The sequence below is a fragment of the Fusarium oxysporum genome, chromosome 1, assembly GCF_000149955.1.
Source record: "Fusarium oxysporum f. sp. lycopersici 4287 chromosome 1, whole genome shotgun sequence".
Lineage (NCBI taxonomy): Eukaryota > Fungi > Ascomycota > Sordariomycetes > Hypocreales > Nectriaceae > Fusarium > Fusarium oxysporum.
In genome coordinates, this window is record NC_030986.1 from 2,746,133 (window position 1) to 2,763,289 (window position 17,157).

The 17,157-nt window shown below is 48.1% G+C and overlaps 8 protein-coding genes across 15 annotated transcripts; 3 read left to right on the forward strand and 5 right to left on the reverse strand.

Annotated features, from left to right (window-relative positions):
* The first annotated feature begins 373 nt into the window (after nt 1-373).
* On the forward strand, nt 374-5,569 carry FOXG_00349 (telomerase reverse transcriptase). Its single transcript, XM_018376637.1, has 11 exons — nt 374-389; nt 457-932; nt 982-1,285; nt 1,328-1,498; nt 1,549-2,276; nt 2,326-2,787; nt 2,837-3,692; nt 3,751-3,819; nt 3,882-4,049; nt 4,102-4,210; nt 4,262-5,569. Exons 2-11 carry the CDS (start codon nt 513-515, stop codon nt 4,392-4,394), a joined length of 3,420 nt encoding a protein of 1,139 aa, XP_018232244.1. The 5' UTR covers nt 374-389; nt 457-512; the 3' UTR covers nt 4,395-5,569.
* Nucleotides 4,419-6,643, reverse strand: FOXG_00350 (uncharacterized protein). The gene is made up of 2 exons (XM_018376638.1): nt 5,627-6,643; nt 4,419-5,565 (listed from the first exon to the last, which is right to left on the reverse strand). The coding sequence occupies exons 1-2, from the start codon at nt 6,249-6,251 to the stop codon at nt 4,571-4,573; spliced, it is 1,620 nt and encodes a 539-aa protein (XP_018232245.1). The 5' UTR covers nt 6,252-6,643; the 3' UTR covers nt 4,419-4,570.
* Nucleotides 6,644-7,136: 493 nt separating this feature from the next.
* On the forward strand, nt 7,137-11,159 carry FOXG_00351 (uncharacterized protein). Of its 2 annotated transcripts, XM_018376640.1 has the most exons (3): nt 7,137-7,352; nt 7,400-10,436; nt 10,494-11,159. In XM_018376640.1, exons 1-2 carry the CDS (start codon nt 7,295-7,297, stop codon nt 8,761-8,763), a joined length of 1,422 nt encoding a protein of 473 aa, XP_018232247.1. In that variant the 5' UTR covers nt 7,137-7,294; the 3' UTR covers nt 8,764-10,436; nt 10,494-11,159. The 2 variants fall into 2 exon arrangements, with proteins under 2 accessions (XP_018232247.1, XP_018232246.1); XM_018376639.1 differs by having other exon boundaries at nt 7,400-11,159.
* FOXG_00352 (uncharacterized protein) lies at nt 7,400-11,197 on the reverse strand. 2 transcript variants are annotated; one of them, XM_018376641.1, is made up of 2 exons: nt 8,979-11,197; nt 7,400-8,925 (listed from the first exon to the last, which is right to left on the reverse strand). In XM_018376641.1, the coding sequence occupies exon 1, from the start codon at nt 10,642-10,644 to the stop codon at nt 9,424-9,426; it is 1,221 nt and encodes a 406-aa protein (XP_018232248.1). In that variant the 5' UTR covers nt 10,645-11,197; the 3' UTR covers nt 7,400-8,925; nt 8,979-9,423. The 2 variants fall into 2 exon arrangements, with proteins under 2 accessions (XP_018232248.1, XP_018232249.1); XM_018376642.1 differs by having other exon boundaries at nt 8,846-8,918.
* Nucleotides 11,198-11,313: 116 nt separating this feature from the next.
* FOXG_00353 (uncharacterized protein) lies at nt 11,314-14,559 on the forward strand. 3 transcript variants are annotated; one of them, XM_018376645.1, is made up of 5 exons: nt 11,314-11,578; nt 11,635-12,263; nt 12,315-12,367; nt 12,434-13,290; nt 13,340-14,559. In XM_018376645.1, the coding sequence occupies exons 2-5, from the start codon at nt 12,231-12,233 to the stop codon at nt 13,348-13,350; spliced, it is 954 nt and encodes a 317-aa protein (XP_018232252.1). In that variant the 5' UTR covers nt 11,314-11,578; nt 11,635-12,230; the 3' UTR covers nt 13,351-14,559. The 3 variants fall into 3 exon arrangements, with proteins under 3 accessions (XP_018232252.1, XP_018232250.1, XP_018232251.1); XM_018376644.1 differs by having other exon boundaries at nt 11,534-11,578; nt 13,356-14,559; XM_018376643.1 differs by having other exon boundaries at nt 12,434-14,559.
* FOXG_17865 (uncharacterized protein) lies at nt 11,371-11,526 on the reverse strand (the record flags this gene model as incomplete). Its single annotated transcript, XM_018397869.1, has 1 exon — nt 11,371-11,526. One exon carries the CDS (start codon nt 11,524-11,526, stop codon nt 11,371-11,373), a length of 156 nt encoding a protein of 51 aa, XP_018232253.1.
* FOXG_00354 (DNA glycosylase) lies at nt 12,490-15,108 on the reverse strand. 4 transcript variants are annotated; one of them, XM_018376646.1, is made up of 4 exons: nt 14,776-15,108; nt 14,541-14,626; nt 13,824-14,471; nt 12,490-13,774 (listed from the first exon to the last, which is right to left on the reverse strand). In XM_018376646.1, the coding sequence occupies exons 1-4, from the start codon at nt 14,824-14,826 to the stop codon at nt 13,429-13,431; spliced, it is 1,131 nt and encodes a 376-aa protein (XP_018232254.1). In that variant the 5' UTR covers nt 14,827-15,108; the 3' UTR covers nt 12,490-13,428. The 4 variants fall into 4 exon arrangements, with proteins under 4 accessions (XP_018232254.1, XP_018232256.1, XP_018232257.1 ...); XM_018376648.1 differs by having other exon boundaries at nt 14,541-14,722; XM_018376649.1 differs by having other exon boundaries at nt 12,490-14,471.
* A 7-nt stretch (nt 15,109-15,115) lies between these two features.
* FOXG_00355 (uncharacterized protein) lies at nt 15,116-17,135 on the reverse strand. Its single transcript, XM_018376650.1, has 2 exons — nt 16,917-17,135; nt 15,116-16,866 (listed from the first exon to the last, which is right to left on the reverse strand). The coding sequence occupies exons 1-2, from the start codon at nt 17,060-17,062 to the stop codon at nt 15,360-15,362; spliced, it is 1,653 nt and encodes a 550-aa protein (XP_018232258.1). The 5' UTR covers nt 17,063-17,135; the 3' UTR covers nt 15,116-15,359.
* Nucleotides 17,136-17,157: the final 22 nt, after the last annotated feature.

Consider the following 17,157-nt stretch of genomic DNA (forward strand, 5'->3'; position numbering starts at 1 on the left):
ATCTACCACACCGAAAACACTATCTCCCGCAGCAAGTATAATTCTGTGCTGTGGTCGCTTCCGCGGATGTGTAAGCCTCGCGTTTCTTGCCCTCGTTGAGAAGCAGCAGATTGCTTTCATGTTACCTAACCCTCGCTGTGTCTGATGCTAACCACACTTCCTAGCCGAGATAAAAGCAAGCCAATAATCACAAGGCTCTAATAAGTAGTAGAATATGGGCTTTTCCTACGATTGCATCGAACAAAGTTCATCAACTGAATCTTTGTTAATGATTAGTGGCTAATTCTGTGATAACGCTCGGTTAAGCGGCCGGTTGCTTACCCCTGGAACCGGCCTCACACTAAGCCCGCGCTAATCCTTCTAGGGATAAGCTCCCGCTCCCACGTCGGGTAAGGATCAGCCACATTGCATCAAATCAATGTCCGAAACTCTGTGGCTCATGGAATTCCACTCTAGCTCGAATAAATTACACAAGTGATCATTGGAAAACACAGCGGCTTGACAACCGTTAAATGGGAAAAGGATACAGAACAATGATGGAAAACGAGAGAAAGCGAAAGTCGGAGACTATTGTCGCGTCGGAACACCAAAAGCGAGCCAAACCACTCGGGGGAATACCCGTGAGGCGCGACCTCCTGGAACGTCATTACGGCAGGGTCACCTCGTTAAGAGAATATGTCCTCTCTCAGCTACCTCATGGATCTCGACTCCGACGGAAGAAAGTGGCATCCATCGGCGAAGCAAATGATGCCGGAGAGATTGAGAAGACTTTATCACGACTCCTAGATACATCACTTGTTTGTTTTGCCCATCAGGAGGCCGACAACGATGACACGAGATGGGAGCAATGGCTAGCATTCTCACAGAGAGAGGACGAGTCTTATGTCAGTCTTTCCGATGGGATTGCCGGATCAATATTCTCCCAAAATGAGGTTAGTACAGCATCTTTATTTGTATGGAAAGCCGCTTATAATCATATAGATTGTAGATTTTGTTGTATGGCGTCTCTTCTCCAGAGATGTGCAAGTCGGACGACGACCCAAGCACCTATTGTGTGACGGGTTTAGAAAATCAGCCGGACCAGATGACCAAGGAACTACCACTATTCCTGGACTCTTCAGCCTCTTTCCGAACTCTAACGTTGAGGCGCTGAGGGAAAACCCTTGGCCACAATTATTGGCCCTTCTTGGCAGAGCTGGAGAGAAAATCATGATCAATCTCCTTGTCGACGCCTCTATATATCTAGAGGTTGAAGCAGGTTTCAACAATTATTATCAACTGACAGGTAAGACAGCAAAACACTAAAGTACAAACCTGACCATTCTAGGTGTACCACTTGCAGAGCTTGACCTTCATGGAGGCGGTCTGTCAATGACTAAAGGATCTAAAAGCGAAGCACGCAAGCCTATAGACATAACTCTAGTGAGAAGCAGAATATTCTATGCTAAGCCATCCCTTACGGCACAAGGACTTGTTCAGCCCGGCTATAAACACATTCGTAAGTATAGAAAGTACATACAATCAAACATATTATTAATATTTTTTCAGACGTGTTGAATCGGTACACGAACGCCCCCATGTCTAACGACTTAGAGATCCAGCGCCAAGGTACGATCAATGTGATGATGTACATATTTCCTCGGCAATTCGGACTTCACAACGTCTTTACTTCTCAGGTCGATCCTACTATAACCTCGCAGAAGTTTCAAGACTATACGTTGAGAGAAGAAGAGATTGCTCCCTATTTTCGAACAAAAGCAGGAGATACCGGGTCGCGAATGCCAAAAATACCCAAGCGGCTTCGTGGATATACTGAGGAACTTGTGAAACGCTTGCAAGTTCTCCACGGCCGATGTTCATATATCGAGCTCTTGAAGCACCACTGCCCCTGCACTTTTGACAGGCCATCGCGAACTAGGAAGCCGAGGACCAAGAAGAGTCTCATATCGTCTCGAAAGCTTAGACCATCACAACACCCGAAGACGGTTTCCTACTATCAGTGTGCTCCATCCCAGAAACATTCCGAGTTAGGGCTCTCGAGCACGCAAGCGCCAGCACTCCCATATCATAAATCCCTGGTAGAGCTAGCCACCCCATCATCTCAGGTCTCATCGTTCTGCCAAGCCGTCTTGTCCAAGATTATCCCCAGAGACTTCTGGGGGGATGATACCGTACAGAAACGCAACAAATCCACTATCATGCGAAGTGTCGATAGTTTCATCAGGCTCAGGCGTTTTGAAACCATGTCGCTACATGAAATAACACAAAATATGAAGGTTAGTGTCCGATAGTGCCAAAGCTTGACCATGGCTAATCATTTACCAGATCGCAAAAATCTCTTGGCTTCAGTCGCCAGTTCTGGGCGACCGAAAACCAAGCAAAACTGATACTGCAAAGCGCCTGGAGATTTTTAATGAATTTATTTATTTCGTTTTTGATTCTCTCTTGATGCCCCTGATCCGCAACACATTTTATGTTACCGAGTCTAACACCCATCGATACCAAGTTTTTTACTTTCGCCATGAAGTTTGGAGACAAATAGCAGAGCCAGCCATGATGGAACTTAGGGCAGACATGTTTGAGGAGGTCAAGTTGGATGACGCGCTGCAGGTATTGCGTTCTCGGAAGCTGGGCTTTAGCCAAGTTCGACTCCTTCCAAAAGGCAACAAACTTCGCCCCATCATGAATCTCCGGCGCAGGGCTATGACCAGGGGACCTTCAAGCAAGCTTGGGCGTAGTATAAATACTATCTTAGGTCCCGTGCATTCGTTGCTGAAGCTAGAGAAGGTATGTGAGGCGACAAACATTCGGGGGCTGAAGCTGACTCGAAATTCAGAGGATCAACCCGTCCAAATTGGGTTCCACTATGTTCTCCGTCAGCGATATTTATACCCGACTGAAGCTATTCAAGCAATCTCTGGGCCCTGAATATGGTAAATTGTACTTTGTCAAGGCTGATGTCAAGGCTGCTTTCGATACCATCCCACAAGAGGCAGTTGTCAATCTGATGAAGTCCGTGCCAAGTCAGTCGAAATATACCATCATGAAACACGCAGAAGTGAAGCCTGGGGAACGGGCAGCGGTAGCTGACGACAAGACCTCGTCCAAAGCTATCCGTCGATGGCATGCAACAGCCTTGAGCGAGAAGGAAAACCCAGATTTCATCATACGGCTTGAGCAAAACCTGGCTCACAAGAAGAAAAATACTGTCTTTGTGGGCAGCGCTTTACGCAATACTCAAAACGTTGGAGAACTGATGCATCTTCTCAGGCAACATGTCGAGTATAATCTTGTCAAGATTGGAAAGAAATACTACAGACAGAAAACCGGAATCCCTCAAGGCTCTGTGTTGTCCTCATTCTTATGCAATTATTTCTATGCTGACCTTGAAGTTAAACATTTGGACTTCCTTCGTTCGCCAGACTGCCTACTCTTACGCCTCATTGACGATTTTCTTCTAATCACTCTAGACCAGGAAAAGGCGATCAAGTTTGTCAATGCTATGCATGTTGGGTTTCCTGAGTATGGCGTTGCGGTCAACCCGACCAAGACCATGGTCAACTTTGACATGCTATATGATGGTGAGCCCTTGCAGAAGTCTAATCATGAGAAAGGCTTCCCCTACTGCGGAACCACTATAAACTGCAAGACACTGGATATCACCAAGGATAGAGATAGAGATGCAAATATTGGTACGCTCAAGAGTCTTGCTTCTAGTCCAATCCAAGACCAGTACTTACACCTAGAAAGATGTATCTGCTTCTCTCACCGTCGACTTCGGCCGCACACCTGGTCAGAACTTTCAACGAAAAGTTCTAAGTTAGTCCCCCGTACCGCATGAACCCAAAGAGTTGCTAACCAAGGCTCCTATGACCATTCAGACGCTTTCAAGATTCAATCTCATCTGATGTTTTATGACACGTCCCATAATGCAAACCGAACCGTTCTCAACTCGCTTCGAAGTACCTTTGTTGAGACTGCGAGCAAAATGTACGCTTACCTGCGTTGCCTCGGGAAGACACAGCAACCGAGTAGTGAAATGATACTCCGTAAGTCACTCAAACTCATGATGTGGCTGATTTAATGTCTGATCTTCTCAAGGAACTATTGCTAAAGTGATCGACGTTGCCTTCCTGCTCTTGACTAGCAAATCTCGGGTGATGAGATATCCCCAATACATCTGTGACGTGCGAAAATCGCAAGTTGCTCTGTAAGTATTTCTCGCCGCGCCGTTCCTTGGCAGTACTCTAATAGTGATAAGAAATGCGTGCCTTGCCTTTGAGAAGGTATTGGCAGCGAAGCAGAGCAACTATCAGCCTGTTGTGAAGTGGCTCCGTAATGAAGCTGATAGGCTTGCCTCGGGCCAAAAATACGAGCTTCTGCGAGTTTCATGAGCTAGGCGAATAGTAACTTCAGATGAAATGGCTAAACAATTTATCTCTAATAACTTTGTTTCTTCTATGCACGAGGACTAGTCTAGGATAAATATTATAATCGACTTACCCCTTGCTTTCCCAAACATGGCGCGTGTCCGATAAACATATTTTCTTTACATCAAGATGTTCCAGCCTCAAAGCTGTATACCACTTTTCCACCAGTACTTATCTGAATGCCAGATTGGGAACATATATCTCCTCCATCGCCACCAATGATCGTCTGGGTAACCGAAACCAAGCCAGCGCAGGGGGGAAATCGGCACAGGTTCCAGAAGCCAAATACCCGAAGATGAAATATCATCGGTAAAGAAAAATGCGGTCAGACAGAGCCAGCCCAGAGTGAATACCATATTGAATGCCTGCCGGAGTCTTTGTGGGAAGTCGGGGAAATGCTTGTCCAAAGTCTGCAGCAAAAGAAGCTGCAAGATAATGCCAGGAGGCTGCAGGGCAAAGAAGAGCGGACTTCTCCAGGGTTTTGTGGTTGGCATAGACGATAAACTTCCACCAGCGTGAAGTAAACCGGACTGTATGAAGGATAAGCACATGGTAACAATTTGAGCACGTAGTGTTCCTCTTCGAAGATAGCCATGGTCAACGAGGAACTTTGCGGGCGCAACAAACTGAAGACGAAAGGTTTGATGCCAGAACGCCCCCCACCAACCAGCAAGACCTCTATCAAGCACCTGCGAGATAGGACCGAAGATGTTGGTGTACTGCCATAACTCTCTTCGCATGGGGTAAAAGTAGGAGAAAACGTAGAGCTGAAAAAGGTCATGCAAGCTAAAAATGGCATCGATGGCAGCATAGATACCAACAAGACAAAGGAGCTCGCGATAGATGAAGCGCAGCCACGGAGGAAGCCGCCGGAGGAATAAAGGGAGCTCAAGTCCCTGATCGGGCCCATAGGCACAGTAGGGATCCTTGACCATCGCAACAGAGCAAAAGTCCAAAAGAAAAGTGAGGAGGAGGACTCTGCGAATACGGCTCCATACAAACTCCCTCTCGGTCAAGTTACGATAGTAGCCGCTTCTAGACACAATGAGCATGTTGTCGAAGGATACATGATCCCCATCGCGAATATTGCTTGGGATATCTGGTCTTGGTACGGAAGAGATAGAACAGTTCCAGCCTGGAGAAAAAGCTTAGCCAGGAACCTCCTTGTAAGTGCTAGATAATCGTTCCAAACCTACCGATTTCCCTAAAGTTTGTAGCAAGGTCAAGTGTCCAGTTAAGCCGTTCACCGAACGATCCGTTTTCAGGAAATTTCTGCCAGGCGTAAACCACATCTTTAGAGCTCCCATTCTTGGCACGGGTTTCGGCGTCCCCTGAAAGTGCAATGGCTTCGTGGTAAGCCTTTCGCTGTCGAATTACGCTTTCTTGGTTTGATCCATTGGCAACATCTATGGACAGTTGTTTTGACGATGCTTGCGACTTGTTGCCCTTGGGAATCTTGACAACTCTGGCATAGTCGAGTTGCGGATCGGACCAAACCAAAAGATTCAGAGTCGTCAAGATACCCCATCCGCCCATGAGACCTGACGCATATGCTGGAGCGACGTTGTAGCTAGACATATACTGAATCATATAAGCATCGAACGCAACGACAAAAGCGACGACAAGCCATCGTGCGTGGTAAAGCCATGGCCGATTTCGATGTGGGATTGCCAAATAGACAATAGGCAAAATGAAAGGACCGAAAAGGCAGAAAGGAAGAACAAGGGGTTCTCTAATCCCTTTGGCAACTTCTGTATCGAATAGCGCCTTGTACTCGGCGCGGGCGATATTGCCAAGATTGGCCACAGGAGTGACTGTCATTGCGCCGACAACTTCGGAGGGTTATGCAGGGGCAAATCTAATTGCTCTCAGTTGCAGGACTTTTCGGCAAGCTCGCTTCTCGTAGGGTTGTATTGGCGTCTACGACTCTATCATGACGCAAGCTGGTTGACAATTTCTACGAGGCGGGAACAAAGTAGCAACAGGCAATAAATGCAGCAAAGAATTCGTACTGAAAAAGTTCCTGGATGGGAAGAAAGAAACGAAGCCTGGCTTGTAATTGTACCTCGGAAGTTATGGCTTCTTCATGGTACAGAAACAGGTAACACCAATCAAAGGGTCATGGATTGTACCCAAATAGTATTTTGGCGGTGATGAAGCTGTGGGGGGAAAGTCTTTTTTTTTCTGGACCAAGTAAGAACTATCTCCATAGACCCATGAACGGAGCCTCAAAAACTAGGTCATACTGTAGTAGTCGAGGAGCGCATGAGGATACAGAAGCCTGATGTGTGCAGCCACGTCTCTTTCAGCGGGCGAAAGAATTGCTTTTTGCTGAGTCGACGTGTCCTTGCTGACGTTAGACAGAGGCTCATGTTGCTACAGTCTCGAGAATCCCATGCCGAGAACACAAGAGACACTATAATCACTTAAGCAGTAGCTTCTTAGGTATTATTGGTGATCGGGTTGAGTCGCTAATTGCTGTCATTATACCTAAGGTATGTTAACTTGCACTCACTAGTGGTGGTCATGGAGAGTCATCTGGTCACTAAGGTCTAGGGGTTTTCTGCAAGCTAAGGCCAGTACTTTAGTAAGTATAGGGACTCAAATTCCACGATAACCCACTTAACCACATGCATTGTCGATCTCTGGAGTGGGAGATCAAATTGGCGGATTGGGTAGTTTGTAGCTACCTAATGAGGGTGGTGCCTCAACATTAGTCAGATTCGTGGTATTGAGCCAAGACTCATGCTGACTGCGACATCTGAATGTTGTTCCATATCACAATCTGTTGCTGTATCATATATTGTTGCATACAGTGAGACTCCGCTTGAATACGATATCCAAAATTGACCTTGGAAAGAAGAATGGCTCCAACTGCAGCTGCCGATGGGGTTACAAAGCATAGAGCGTGCGACGAATGCCGTGAGTGCCTCATCATGTGTCCGAATCGGAGACTTATCGGTTATTAGGATCCCGAAAACTCGCATGCTCCAAAGAACCCGAGGGCTGTTCTCGGTGTAAAAAGGAGGGAATAATATGCTACTATTCTCCGCAGAAGCAAATGGGCCGTCCCCGAAAGAGGCGGCATGTGGATGTGGGTGATGAGGCCATTCTGCCAGCACCGACCATTTCCCAGCCGCCAGAGGAAGCTCTACTTTTTCTCCAGCCAGATGATAATATCTCCTATGAGCACCTGAATCAAACGCAAACAACCGGAGATTATCTTCTGGATCTCAACTTCCTGGACGAGCCAGCTAATGCAAACGCCGATACATGGGGCTTGCAATCTAGTCATGGCACGTTTTCTTTCAACCCGCAGATCGTGGAACCCCAAGGCTTGCTCGTTGACAATGCTACATTACCTACATTGGATCTGAGTGGTGTCGACCTCCTTGGCAGTATCAATTTTGGCGAGACAGACGCTCCGCAAGAAACAATTTCGAAGGATCTCAGTAACACACTGCAGCAATACCTAGTAGATCAGATTGAATTCCCAAACCCAGGACTAAAACAGAACTCGGACACACCGACACCACCTGACTCCAGCGAAAATGGTGCCTCTGTTGAATCCACTGAGAATGTGATTAGAACACCGACTCCCTCTATGCGACCTGTACCTACAGTGTCTTGCGGCTGTTTGTCATCACTTTATTTAGCTCTCGAGTCTCTTGGAAATCTGCCAGCTGAGGTCATACCGGCCATGAAAGTCGCACGGAATGCATCCAAGGTCGCTCACGATGTTATCAGATGTACTGTCTGTTCTGCATCTTTGCTTGACGAACCCACTAAGCCTCCTCCCATACAATCCTTCCAGAACCTCATGCTTCTTGGCGCTCTGGTTCCATCTGCATGCAACGCCTACGCAAGAATTCTAGAAATGGTAGATGAAGAGACTACCCTCGCCAAGCTGCAAGGACGCACCTTTTGGTTCTCGTTCAAAGAAATTGGTGGCCTCTGGGGTTGCATTGGGGGTACGCCTAAGGGCTGCACGACTTATCAAAGCTACAACAACAAGAACATGCCTCCCGATATGTGGAGAATGACAATCAGGGGGCTTCTTCGCCTCGATGTCTACGGGTTGGATGAGAAGGACCAGGAGATCCCAGGCGCGATGACCTATCGACAACTTGGGCTCAAAGATGTGGTTGGGCAGCTTGAGGAGAGAAGCAAAAAGCGACATGATGCTCTTGACGCACTTCATGCTGCTGGGCACGCACATGAAGCGGCCCGTGGAGTTATTTACCCGACTAAGGCTTGTTCTCCAGCAGAGCGCAATTGTACCAAAGTCCTCGAGACAGCACGTATTGCACTGGAAAATCTAGTTATCGCGTAGGTAGAACATACGTAGAAAAGTTCAGAAGTTTGAGTAGGGGCTGAGCTAGCCAAAAAAAATTAAAATAAAAAATAAAAGGTCCGGGGGGGAGGACTTATGAAAGACCTGGAAGATGAAGTTTTTGTAAGTTCAAGTGAGGGCTGGTGATTCGGAAGCTTATATCTGAGTTGTCAGCACGACCTAATGCAGCGTTTTCCCTGTTTGCGGAAACTTACTATTTTAATCGACGAACTGTTTCGGCATATGTTGACAATACGATCATGCCCTGTTCAGATCAAAGACCGTATATTATCGTGACATGCCTCGGGAGTGGCATATACGACGAACCGGGGGCTGTCGAGCTTATAAGGTGAACAGTCATCACCGACATCATCGCTATGCACAACAGACTTGGCCAGTTGGACCTTTCGCATTGAACCATTTACCATTCTCTCATAAGATACTGTCCAACCTATCCCCTATGTCCAAGTTCCGTCCAAGTTAAGTAAGAAGGCTGAAGGCCTTGTCAATGCTCAAGCTGCCGTCCAAATGCCTAACAACCAACGCCTTACATGCATGTTAAAAATACTGGGTAGAAAAAGATGCAAGACTCCGCCTGAAAAGGCTTTCCAATTTCTTTATGCGGAAATATGAAAATTTGTGGTGAAATGGTGTTCCAGATCAGACTTGTTCTTGGGCCTCAACCATGCCAAGAATATCGAGCTCGGCACGAACAAGGCTCTCAAACTCCTGGCGATCAATACCTGAAGCACGCGAAAGCATGAACAGGCTTCGAATACTGCGCGATACATGCTGCTTGACACCAAACTCATTTTGTGTTTGTTTGCCGGCAGATGCCTCAAGCTTAGCAACTGTTTCCGAGCCGTTGGAACTGGCGCTTGAGGCTGGGCGTGGATGAAGGAGAGCGGCGTGGCGCTCGGTATCATCTCCGTTTTGTGTCGGGCTTGAATCACTCTTCTCGATCTCGGCCAATGTCCACGTGCCCTGTGTCTCATTAAGCTCTGTGGCTTCGGCAGATTCTTGGGTACGTCCGAGTCCCAGTGGTGGAGCAATTTGCGCAGCAGCCTCTTCCTCATCCGGATCATGATTATCCATAGCAGGCTGAACACTGTCATATTGAGCAAAATATGCGTCCTCTGCCGAAGATGCACGAACACCACCGATTTGAGAAGTAGATTTCGAAGGAGGTGCAGGTGACTGTTTCTGCGCTGGTGTCCGGGATGGAGTTGCATCGTACCGTGCCCAGTAATCATCGTCGTCTTCTTCGTCTTCTTCGTGGCCACTATGAGGAATATGCAAGCTATTGCCATGGCCGTGGCCGTGGCCGTTGGCGTCCTTGGCTTGGTTGGTCACCTTCTTTGCCTGTGTTTCTCTGAATTGTCTCTCGGCCTCTGCGATGCTGGATGCTCCCCCAAATTGCAAGAAAGGTGAGGGTTTGTCTGCTATAGTGACCTCGCCAACCCTCCAGCCATCACCTCCGCCCTCAACGTCCCCAACACAGTAGATCAACTGGAAGGCCAAACCCAGGGTGGAGAGCGCAACGAGAGCCTGCAGAGTCTCTTCATCGACCCGACGAAAACGTACCTCTGCATCATAATCCCAGTCGACCTCGACCTCACCCGATACCGGATGTGGCTCAAGACTACCGCTTTGGGCGATCTGAATCAGCTCAGGTATTTTTGCCTTGTCGTAACACAGAAGTCGAATCCATGGCTCAGTACTTGATGTAGATAGAAGCTTGACTCGCTGGCGAAGTATGGGGGACAAAAGTGGTAGAATACCGATCGCAGGTTCGGTAGAGATAGCAGATGGTGGGAGAGCAGGCAGAAACGGCGCAAGAAGCTGTGTTGTGTCTGGCGAAGGGAGCTGTGTGGTGGCCATTGTCAACGTCAGATTGAGCGCCGCGGGGCCGGACGAGGTGTCGTTATTGTGGTCGCGTTCTACACAGTGACAGATGTATGCGAAATCGACCGAGTTGAGGGTATCGTGGGAGGACTGTGTAAAGGATGTAATTTTATGTATGACTGGAGTAGTCTCGTTGGTCGAAATCGAGGGCCCAGAGGGTGGATTGTGAAGACGGAAAGATGGAGAACAGGATTAAGCGCTATGAGACGAAGTATATTAAGAGAGTGTCTCTGAAAATCTGGTAGCACGGGAAGAAGTGAGATTAAAGTGGGAGGGTTGGTGAAATATAAGAGCCGGAGAAGCATGTGCATCCGGCAAGAGTTGTCGGCGGTGCGGCACGAGGTATCAAAGAGGCAAGTGACGTGCCATACCCATGCGTGCTTCCCTCCGAGAGAGGTCTCGGATGTCTCCAAGCTTTGTTCTGGGTTGCAGTTTCAAATGGCCTTAGCCAATGACGGCATTGGAGTAGTAGCTTGAGGAGCAGGTTCTCGGCCGGAGCAATGGAGACTAGGCGCCCGGGATTCCTCGAGAGGCTCTTTTTGCCTGGGTAGCAGTTCGTGGTGTGGAGACGGAAACCCCACGTTTTACTCCGAGCTTAGTAGAATTAACGTTGTTGCAGTCATGATTGGTATTGACCTACTGGTCCTTGCAGCTCGTCTATGAACAACTTTGCGATTTCTTCCATGCTTATATCTCATCAAGCTAATGCTTTATGCGCTTTATATGGCCTGGAGCCTTATACATATATACCAGTATCAACACACGGAACTTCAGGGTGACATTGTTGAACTTCTGTTTGGTTGGTTCCAGCGGCCTGAGCTGTGGAACCTGGCCGAGACCCTTGAGGCTATCGTTCATTGTTCCGGGCAGATCGCCATCGGTTCGGTTGATAAATTCCTCGTCCATCGGTGTAAGAGACCCCGAGGCTAGTTGGTACTATTGTATAGTTTACTCACACAATCTCAGATTTATCTTCCACAAGGGGAATATCTCGTATCTCCCTCATCAGTGTCAGGAGCCATTGATCCAACGACAGAATCCCGAGCAAAACGATGGCGTTGTCTCTACCGTTAACAACCGTCGCAAACCGCTGTCGACATTAGGAAATCATGCCGTCACACAAAAAATTCCATCGTGAGCTTGAAGGTGACCAAGGGTAAATTTTAGCCAATCTGAGCACGGATTTCATTTCCCGTGATACCTAGAATGACCACTTGACCAATACGCTCCTCGAAGAAAGCTCTAGAGCACTTTCGATCCAAACAAATTCCATTATAATCTTCAAATGACACAATTGGCGACAATTTGCAAAAGCGCAGCCCATATTCATTTACTAATCCTGCCACGGGCATCTATCTCCGCCAACGTTGCATTATTTTACCTTATCAGCAACTTGGCTCATCAACCTTGAACGACTTCGCTTTGCGCTCAACAGACACATCATTAACACCGTCGATTTCCGCATTCTCGACCAACAATCTCTTGGTTAGGCTGTAGCAAAGTCCGTTCGAGATACAAAGCATCTCTTCTGCCCGTGGTCCTTCAGGGCTGTAGTTGAATGCATGTCGCACAAAGAAGGGCACCTCAAGGATGAGGTAAGGTGCTAATTCTCAATTATTTGAGAGCTGGCTAACAATGGGAACTAGGGCTCGAGGGTCCAAGTCGTAGCTGCGGGAGCAATAGCAGGTTTGGTTTCTAGGTAAGTTTCTTATCTCCAGCCCTCTTTGAACAATGGTAGTGAGTACTGATACTCTCCGATCTCTAGATTCGTTGTTGCTCCCCTCGATGTCGTCAAGATCCGTCTCCAACTCCAGCCTCATTCTCTGTCCGATCCTGTAGCAGCTTTGCGCAACGCACCTGCTTATCGAGGGGCATTCGAGACCCTGAAACACATCCTCAAGCATGAAGGTTTGACAGGCCTGTGGAAGGGCAATGTTCCTGCAGAGCTTATGTATGTATGCTATGGTGCCGTACAATTCACAACATACCGCTCGGCGACCCTTTTCCTCCGAACGGCATTTCCCACAAGGTTGCCCGATGCTGCCGAAAGTTTTATTGCTGGTGCTGCCTCTGGTGCTGCTGCCACCACCATCACATATCCTCTCGATTTATTAAGAACACGATTCGCAGCTCAGGGTCGACACCGTGTTTACCAATCACTCCGCAGTGCCGTCTGGGATATAAAACGCGATGAGGGTTGGCGAGGCTTTTTTAGAGGCATTGGGCCTGGACTTGGCCAAATCATACCCTTTATGGGCATCTTTTTCGTCACTTATGAGTCCCTTAGAACGTCTCTAGAGGGATTACACATGCCATGGGGCAGCGGAGACGCTACTGCTGGCATGTGTGCCAGCATTTTATCCAAAACAGCTGTATTCCCTCTCGATCTTGTGCGAAAGCGTATTCAGGTGCAGGGACCAGCGCGACGGCAATACGTCTACCAAAACATTCCCGAGTACACCACAGCACGGAGCGCACTTTTATCGATATTACGCACAGAAGGTTTCCGTGGTTTGTACAAGGGCCTGACTATCAGTCTTCTCAAATCGGCCCCTGCGAGCGCTGTCACTCTCTGGACATATGAACAGAGCTTGAATTTGATGCTTGATTGGGATTCGGGCAGTAAGGAGACCATCCCCGATGAAATATAGACTATAACAAGACTTGATAGATTCGTCATGACGCAGTATGTCGTCCAATTATCTAATCCTACATGCGCAGTTTTTATTCTACTATAGCCCCTTGACTCTTCCCTGAAAACTACTTCGCAAGCGCAAGCGCAGCATTTTTTGCGTCTGCTCGCTCAATGCACTCTTCGATAACCTGCCAGAATTTGGCAGTGTCGACTCCCCGAGGAATTCTAACACCTTGTTGACCTGGCGGAAGCAGCTTGGCCAATGTGCGACCGGTCTGCTTGCCCTCCTTAGCCTCTTCGAATGTGCCCTCAGTTATGACTGTGACTTCGAAGCGTTCGTTATGCTCAGGGGGCTGGCTGTGCTTGGCGTCCCACTCGAAGAATGGAATCTCACTTTCGGTGCCGATAAGTACAGCAGCAACGGCAATAGGATCATGCAGAGGGGGACCAGCGGTAATACCGAAGGTATCACTAAATTGTTAGTCGAGAGGGCGCATGCCATTTGTTTGTGTTGACTTACGCATATGTTTGAGCAAAGAAGTAGAGGAGCTCAACAAGCATGGTACGGAGGGTTGTCTTCCCCGGACCTGTTCGCTCAGCATCGGGGCCGTACAACAGCATCTCTCTCACCTCCGATGTCGCTAACACCTGATGGCTGAGATCGAGGGGCACAATCGTAGTTTTGGCAGCGATCTCTTTGGTATGGAACACCGTAGCAGCAGCTTCTGGGTCAACGAGGATGTTGAACTCAGCCCAAGGCGTGTAGTTTCCGATTCTGGGGCGACCATCAACTTCGCCGAGCGGTGCGTCTGAGAAATTGTCGCCAATAGAGCCTCCCATAAGACTGACACCCTTTATGTGACTGACAAGCTCTGGATACGCACGGAGCAGGGCTCCAACGTTCGTCAGCGCACCCGTTGCAACAATCCACGCTGTACCAGGGGGTTGAGCACGCAGGGCCTCCGCCATCGCCTCAACAGCCGGGATGGTAGAGGGGGTTACAAGTGGCTCCGGAAGAAGGTCGGTGCCATCTAATCCAGAAACACCGTGGATATCCGTTGGTGCATGAAGGGCAGGACGTTCAAGAGCTTTACCCAGGCCGATATACAGAGGAATATCATGCATACCAATGGCGGTGAGGATGGAGGCAGCATTATGCGTAGTGTTTCTGAACAAATGTTAACAAACTGTTCTCGATGACATTGTCGTAAAGTCAAGATTGTTTTAAATAACATACTCAAGAGATGCATTGCCAAAGACCGTTGAGACACCGAGCAATCTGATCTGGGGATGATAAGCAGCCAGAAGAATGGCGAAAGCGTCCTATCAAGGAATTTAGTACTGCTGAGCGCTATTACGAGACGCGAAGAGGAAAGAAAACAACCAAATCATAAACATCACTCGAGTCCCGTAACAGAACTAAGAAGTTGTATGAGATCAAGGCTATCAGCACCGTTTTTGTTTATACGTACATCGTGACCTGGATCACAGTCCAGCCAAACAGGAACCTGAGCTTCAGACATAATGGAACAGAAAGACAAAAGGCACGGTGTAAAGAAAAGACCAGGTTTCAGCCTCAATGCAAGGAAGGATAAAGTGACAGAATAGGGCGGGATGGGGATAATGTTCACTTGACCAACTGCGGGAAATACGATACTGTAGGTGAGTTGTTGAAGTTTTGACGTTTTCACAAACCGAGAGACTCTTTTACCAAGGTGGACGCTGAAACAGTTTGGCTTACCTACGGTACATTGTAGTGGGGTGTTTCCCCCTCACTTTGCTGGTTTAGATCGTTACCGAGCAAACCTGACCCAACTAACAACTTGGCGCGAGCTAACAATGTCAAGCAGCTTCCTCTTAAAGCAGGTGGTTATGACCCAGGAGGCAATTGATAGATCTTTTGCTTCCACGGTAAGTGTGACCTGAAAGGTTGAATAAGCATTATGTTAAGGTATACAGTCCTAACTACAGCACCTGGGGTATCAAGCCTCGGCTTTGTGCCGAATTAAGATATGTTTCATGATAGGTATACTAACGGAGAACCTCATGCCGTCCATCATGACTTCTTGCGCGCTTCCATAACCCGCAATACATCCGCAGCATTATTAGCATCACCCTTTCTCTTCTTTGGGCCTCGCTTTCGTTTTGATTGCCCTCCTTTTGATTGCCCCTCGCCATCGTCATCCTTGTCTCCCCAGGTTGAAAGCTTGACCTTACTGTCGTCAAAATCTTCTTCGTCGGCAAACCGACTAGTACCGAAGCCCATATCGAGATCTTCATCATCGCGATCCGCCATCTGTAGAAGCCTCCTTCTTTTTTCCTCCATCGCTTCCTTCTTCATTTCATCAGCTTGACCGTCGTCATCGTCGTCATCGTCGTCATCGTCGTCATCTTCTTCAGCATGATCCCTGGCCTTCTTGATAGGGTTAAGAGCCGCTGCTCGCTTGATCGCTGCCATGATGGCTGGATCTGACATAGAAGGCGCTTTGCTCTGCTCCTCTGACACTAGACCCGTCTTCGCTCCCTGGAAGTAATTTCGAGGCGCTTGTGGTTTCGGTGGCGGTTGCATCGATGGGTCAGCAATATTCCCTTCATCCATTTTCTCTTGTTCCATCTTCTTCGAATCTTCATTCGCACCAGAGTCTGAACCTGAATCGTCTATCCCAGCCAGTGGATCGTAATCATCACCCACGCCGTCAAAGATGTCGATATCTTCGTCCTCCTCGGGCTCCTCCTTTTTCCTATATTGTTCTGGAACCTCCATGCCAAGCGGCTTTGAATTCTTGTCTGGCATGAGAAGCCCGATCCGATCGCCTTCATCAATTTCCTTAGCGCCAGGCTGAACTTTCCGAACCTTCCTCTTTTCATGTCCATCTTCATCCACAACGATTAAAACCTCTCGTCCTTTGCTGTCTCTCTCTATTCGCGATCCTGCCTTCTGTTTGACACCAACCTTCTTGAAACGGTCGCCAAGCACATTCCCTTGCTGTGCTTTGGCAGCTTCTCTTGCCGCCTTTAATTCTGCAAGAATTTGATCGCGTGTCCGTTTTTTTCCAGGTGCCAGTGACACTGTAGATAGTTGGCCTTTTTTTTTTGTCTCGGTCTTTTCTTTGGGCACTACCTGGACTTCCTGTTCTGCCAGCTGTTCAAATTCATCATCGACGTCAATCTCGGCGGCGGGCTCATCTGTGGGTTGTTGCTCGGCTCCGTCTTTCTTTTCTCCATATATATCTTCTCCACGCCGGATTCGTTGGAGGAGCTTAAAGTCAAGTCCTTTAACTAGATGCGTGCTACTTAAATCGCCTCCTGCAATCTCGAATCGACGGTTCTCAAATGTCTCCTGGTCGATCTCCTCGTTCTTGAGCTGTTCTTCGAGGTCTTTGAGTTGTTGTTCCCGATCATCCTTTATTTTCTCGTCACGTTCTTTCGATCGGTCGATGTAGCCCGAGGCGAGTTTGACGCCTTTTGGATCGTAAGATTTGAACTTCTTTTGAGGTCGAACCGCGTTGTTTCGCTCAGCCAGTTGTCGTGCAAAGTCCGCTTGAGCACCCCCTAGAGCGCGTCTGTATTGGTTTATTAGAGATTTCGTCCTTAGTAGTGCAGAAGTGCTTACGGTGTCATTGGGATGCTCGATCGTTGCCTCGAACCGAGCGCATTTCCGGTGCCTGTGGATGATGAGCCTGCAGGTGCACCATTTTGACTATCGGAGTTCTTCTTTGCATTCGCAGCCAACAGTTTGCGGAACTGTTCGTTATTCATCGCAGCGGCAATCACCCACAGAAGGACATAGTCCGTAGATGAAAACTTAAATGGTATTGATCCGAGGATTCAGATGGAACTCCAGGACCTTGCTC

Bases quoted from the DNA above. Each gene is read 5' to 3' on its own strand.
- FOXG_00350 (XM_018376638.1), bottom strand. From the start codon at position 6,251: ATGACAGTCACTCCTGTGGCCAATCTTGGCAATATCGCCCGCGCCGAG. The intron at 5,566-5,626 runs GTAGGTTTGGAA...CTTTTTCTCCAG, and splicing joins TACAAACTTTAGGGAAATCG to GCTGGAACTGTTCTATCTCT.
- FOXG_00349 (XM_018376637.1), top strand. From the start codon at position 513: ATGGGAAAAGGATACAGAACAATGATGGAAAACGAGAGAAAGCGAAAG. The intron at 1,286-1,327 runs GTAAGACAGCAA...TGACCATTCTAG, and splicing joins CAATTATTATCAACTGACAG to GTGTACCACTTGCAGAGCTT. The intron at 3,820-3,881 runs GTTAGTCCCCCG...ATGACCATTCAG, and splicing joins CTTTCAACGAAAAGTTCTAA to ACGCTTTCAAGATTCAATCT.
- FOXG_00351 (XM_018376639.1), top strand. From the start codon at position 7,295: ATGGCTCCAACTGCAGCTGCCGATGGGGTTACAAAGCATAGAGCGTGC. The intron at 7,353-7,399 runs GTGAGTGCCTCA...ATCGGTTATTAG, and splicing joins TAGAGCGTGCGACGAATGCC to GATCCCGAAAACTCGCATGC.
- FOXG_00352 (XM_018376641.1), bottom strand. From the start codon at position 10,644: ATGGCCACCACACAGCTCCCTTCGCCAGACACAACACAGCTTCTTGCG.
- FOXG_00355 (XM_018376650.1), bottom strand. From the start codon at position 17,062: ATGAATAACGAACAGTTCCGCAAACTGTTGGCTGCGAATGCAAAGAAG. The intron at 16,867-16,916 runs GTAAGCACTTCT...AAACCAATACAG, and splicing joins TCGAGCATCCCAATGACACC to ACGCGCTCTAGGGGGTGCTC.
- FOXG_00354 (XM_018376646.1), bottom strand. From the start codon at position 14,826: ATGTCTGAAGCTCAGGTTCCTGTTTGGCTGGACTGTGATCCAGGTCAC. The intron at 14,472-14,540 runs GTATGTTATTTA...ACATTTGTTCAG, and splicing joins TTTGGCAATGCATCTCTTGA to AAACACTACGCATAATGCTG. The intron at 13,775-13,823 runs GTAAGTCAACAC...CTAACAATTTAG, and splicing joins TTCTTTGCTCAAACATATGC to TGATACCTTCGGTATTACCG.
- FOXG_00353 (XM_018376643.1), top strand. From the start codon at position 12,231: ATGTCGCACAAAGAAGGGCACCTCAAGGATGAG. The intron at 12,264-12,314 runs GTAAGGTGCTAA...AATGGGAACTAG, and splicing joins AAGGGCACCTCAAGGATGAG to GGCTCGAGGGTCCAAGTCGT. The intron at 12,368-12,433 runs GTAAGTTTCTTA...TCCGATCTCTAG, and splicing joins ATAGCAGGTTTGGTTTCTAG to ATTCGTTGTTGCTCCCCTCG.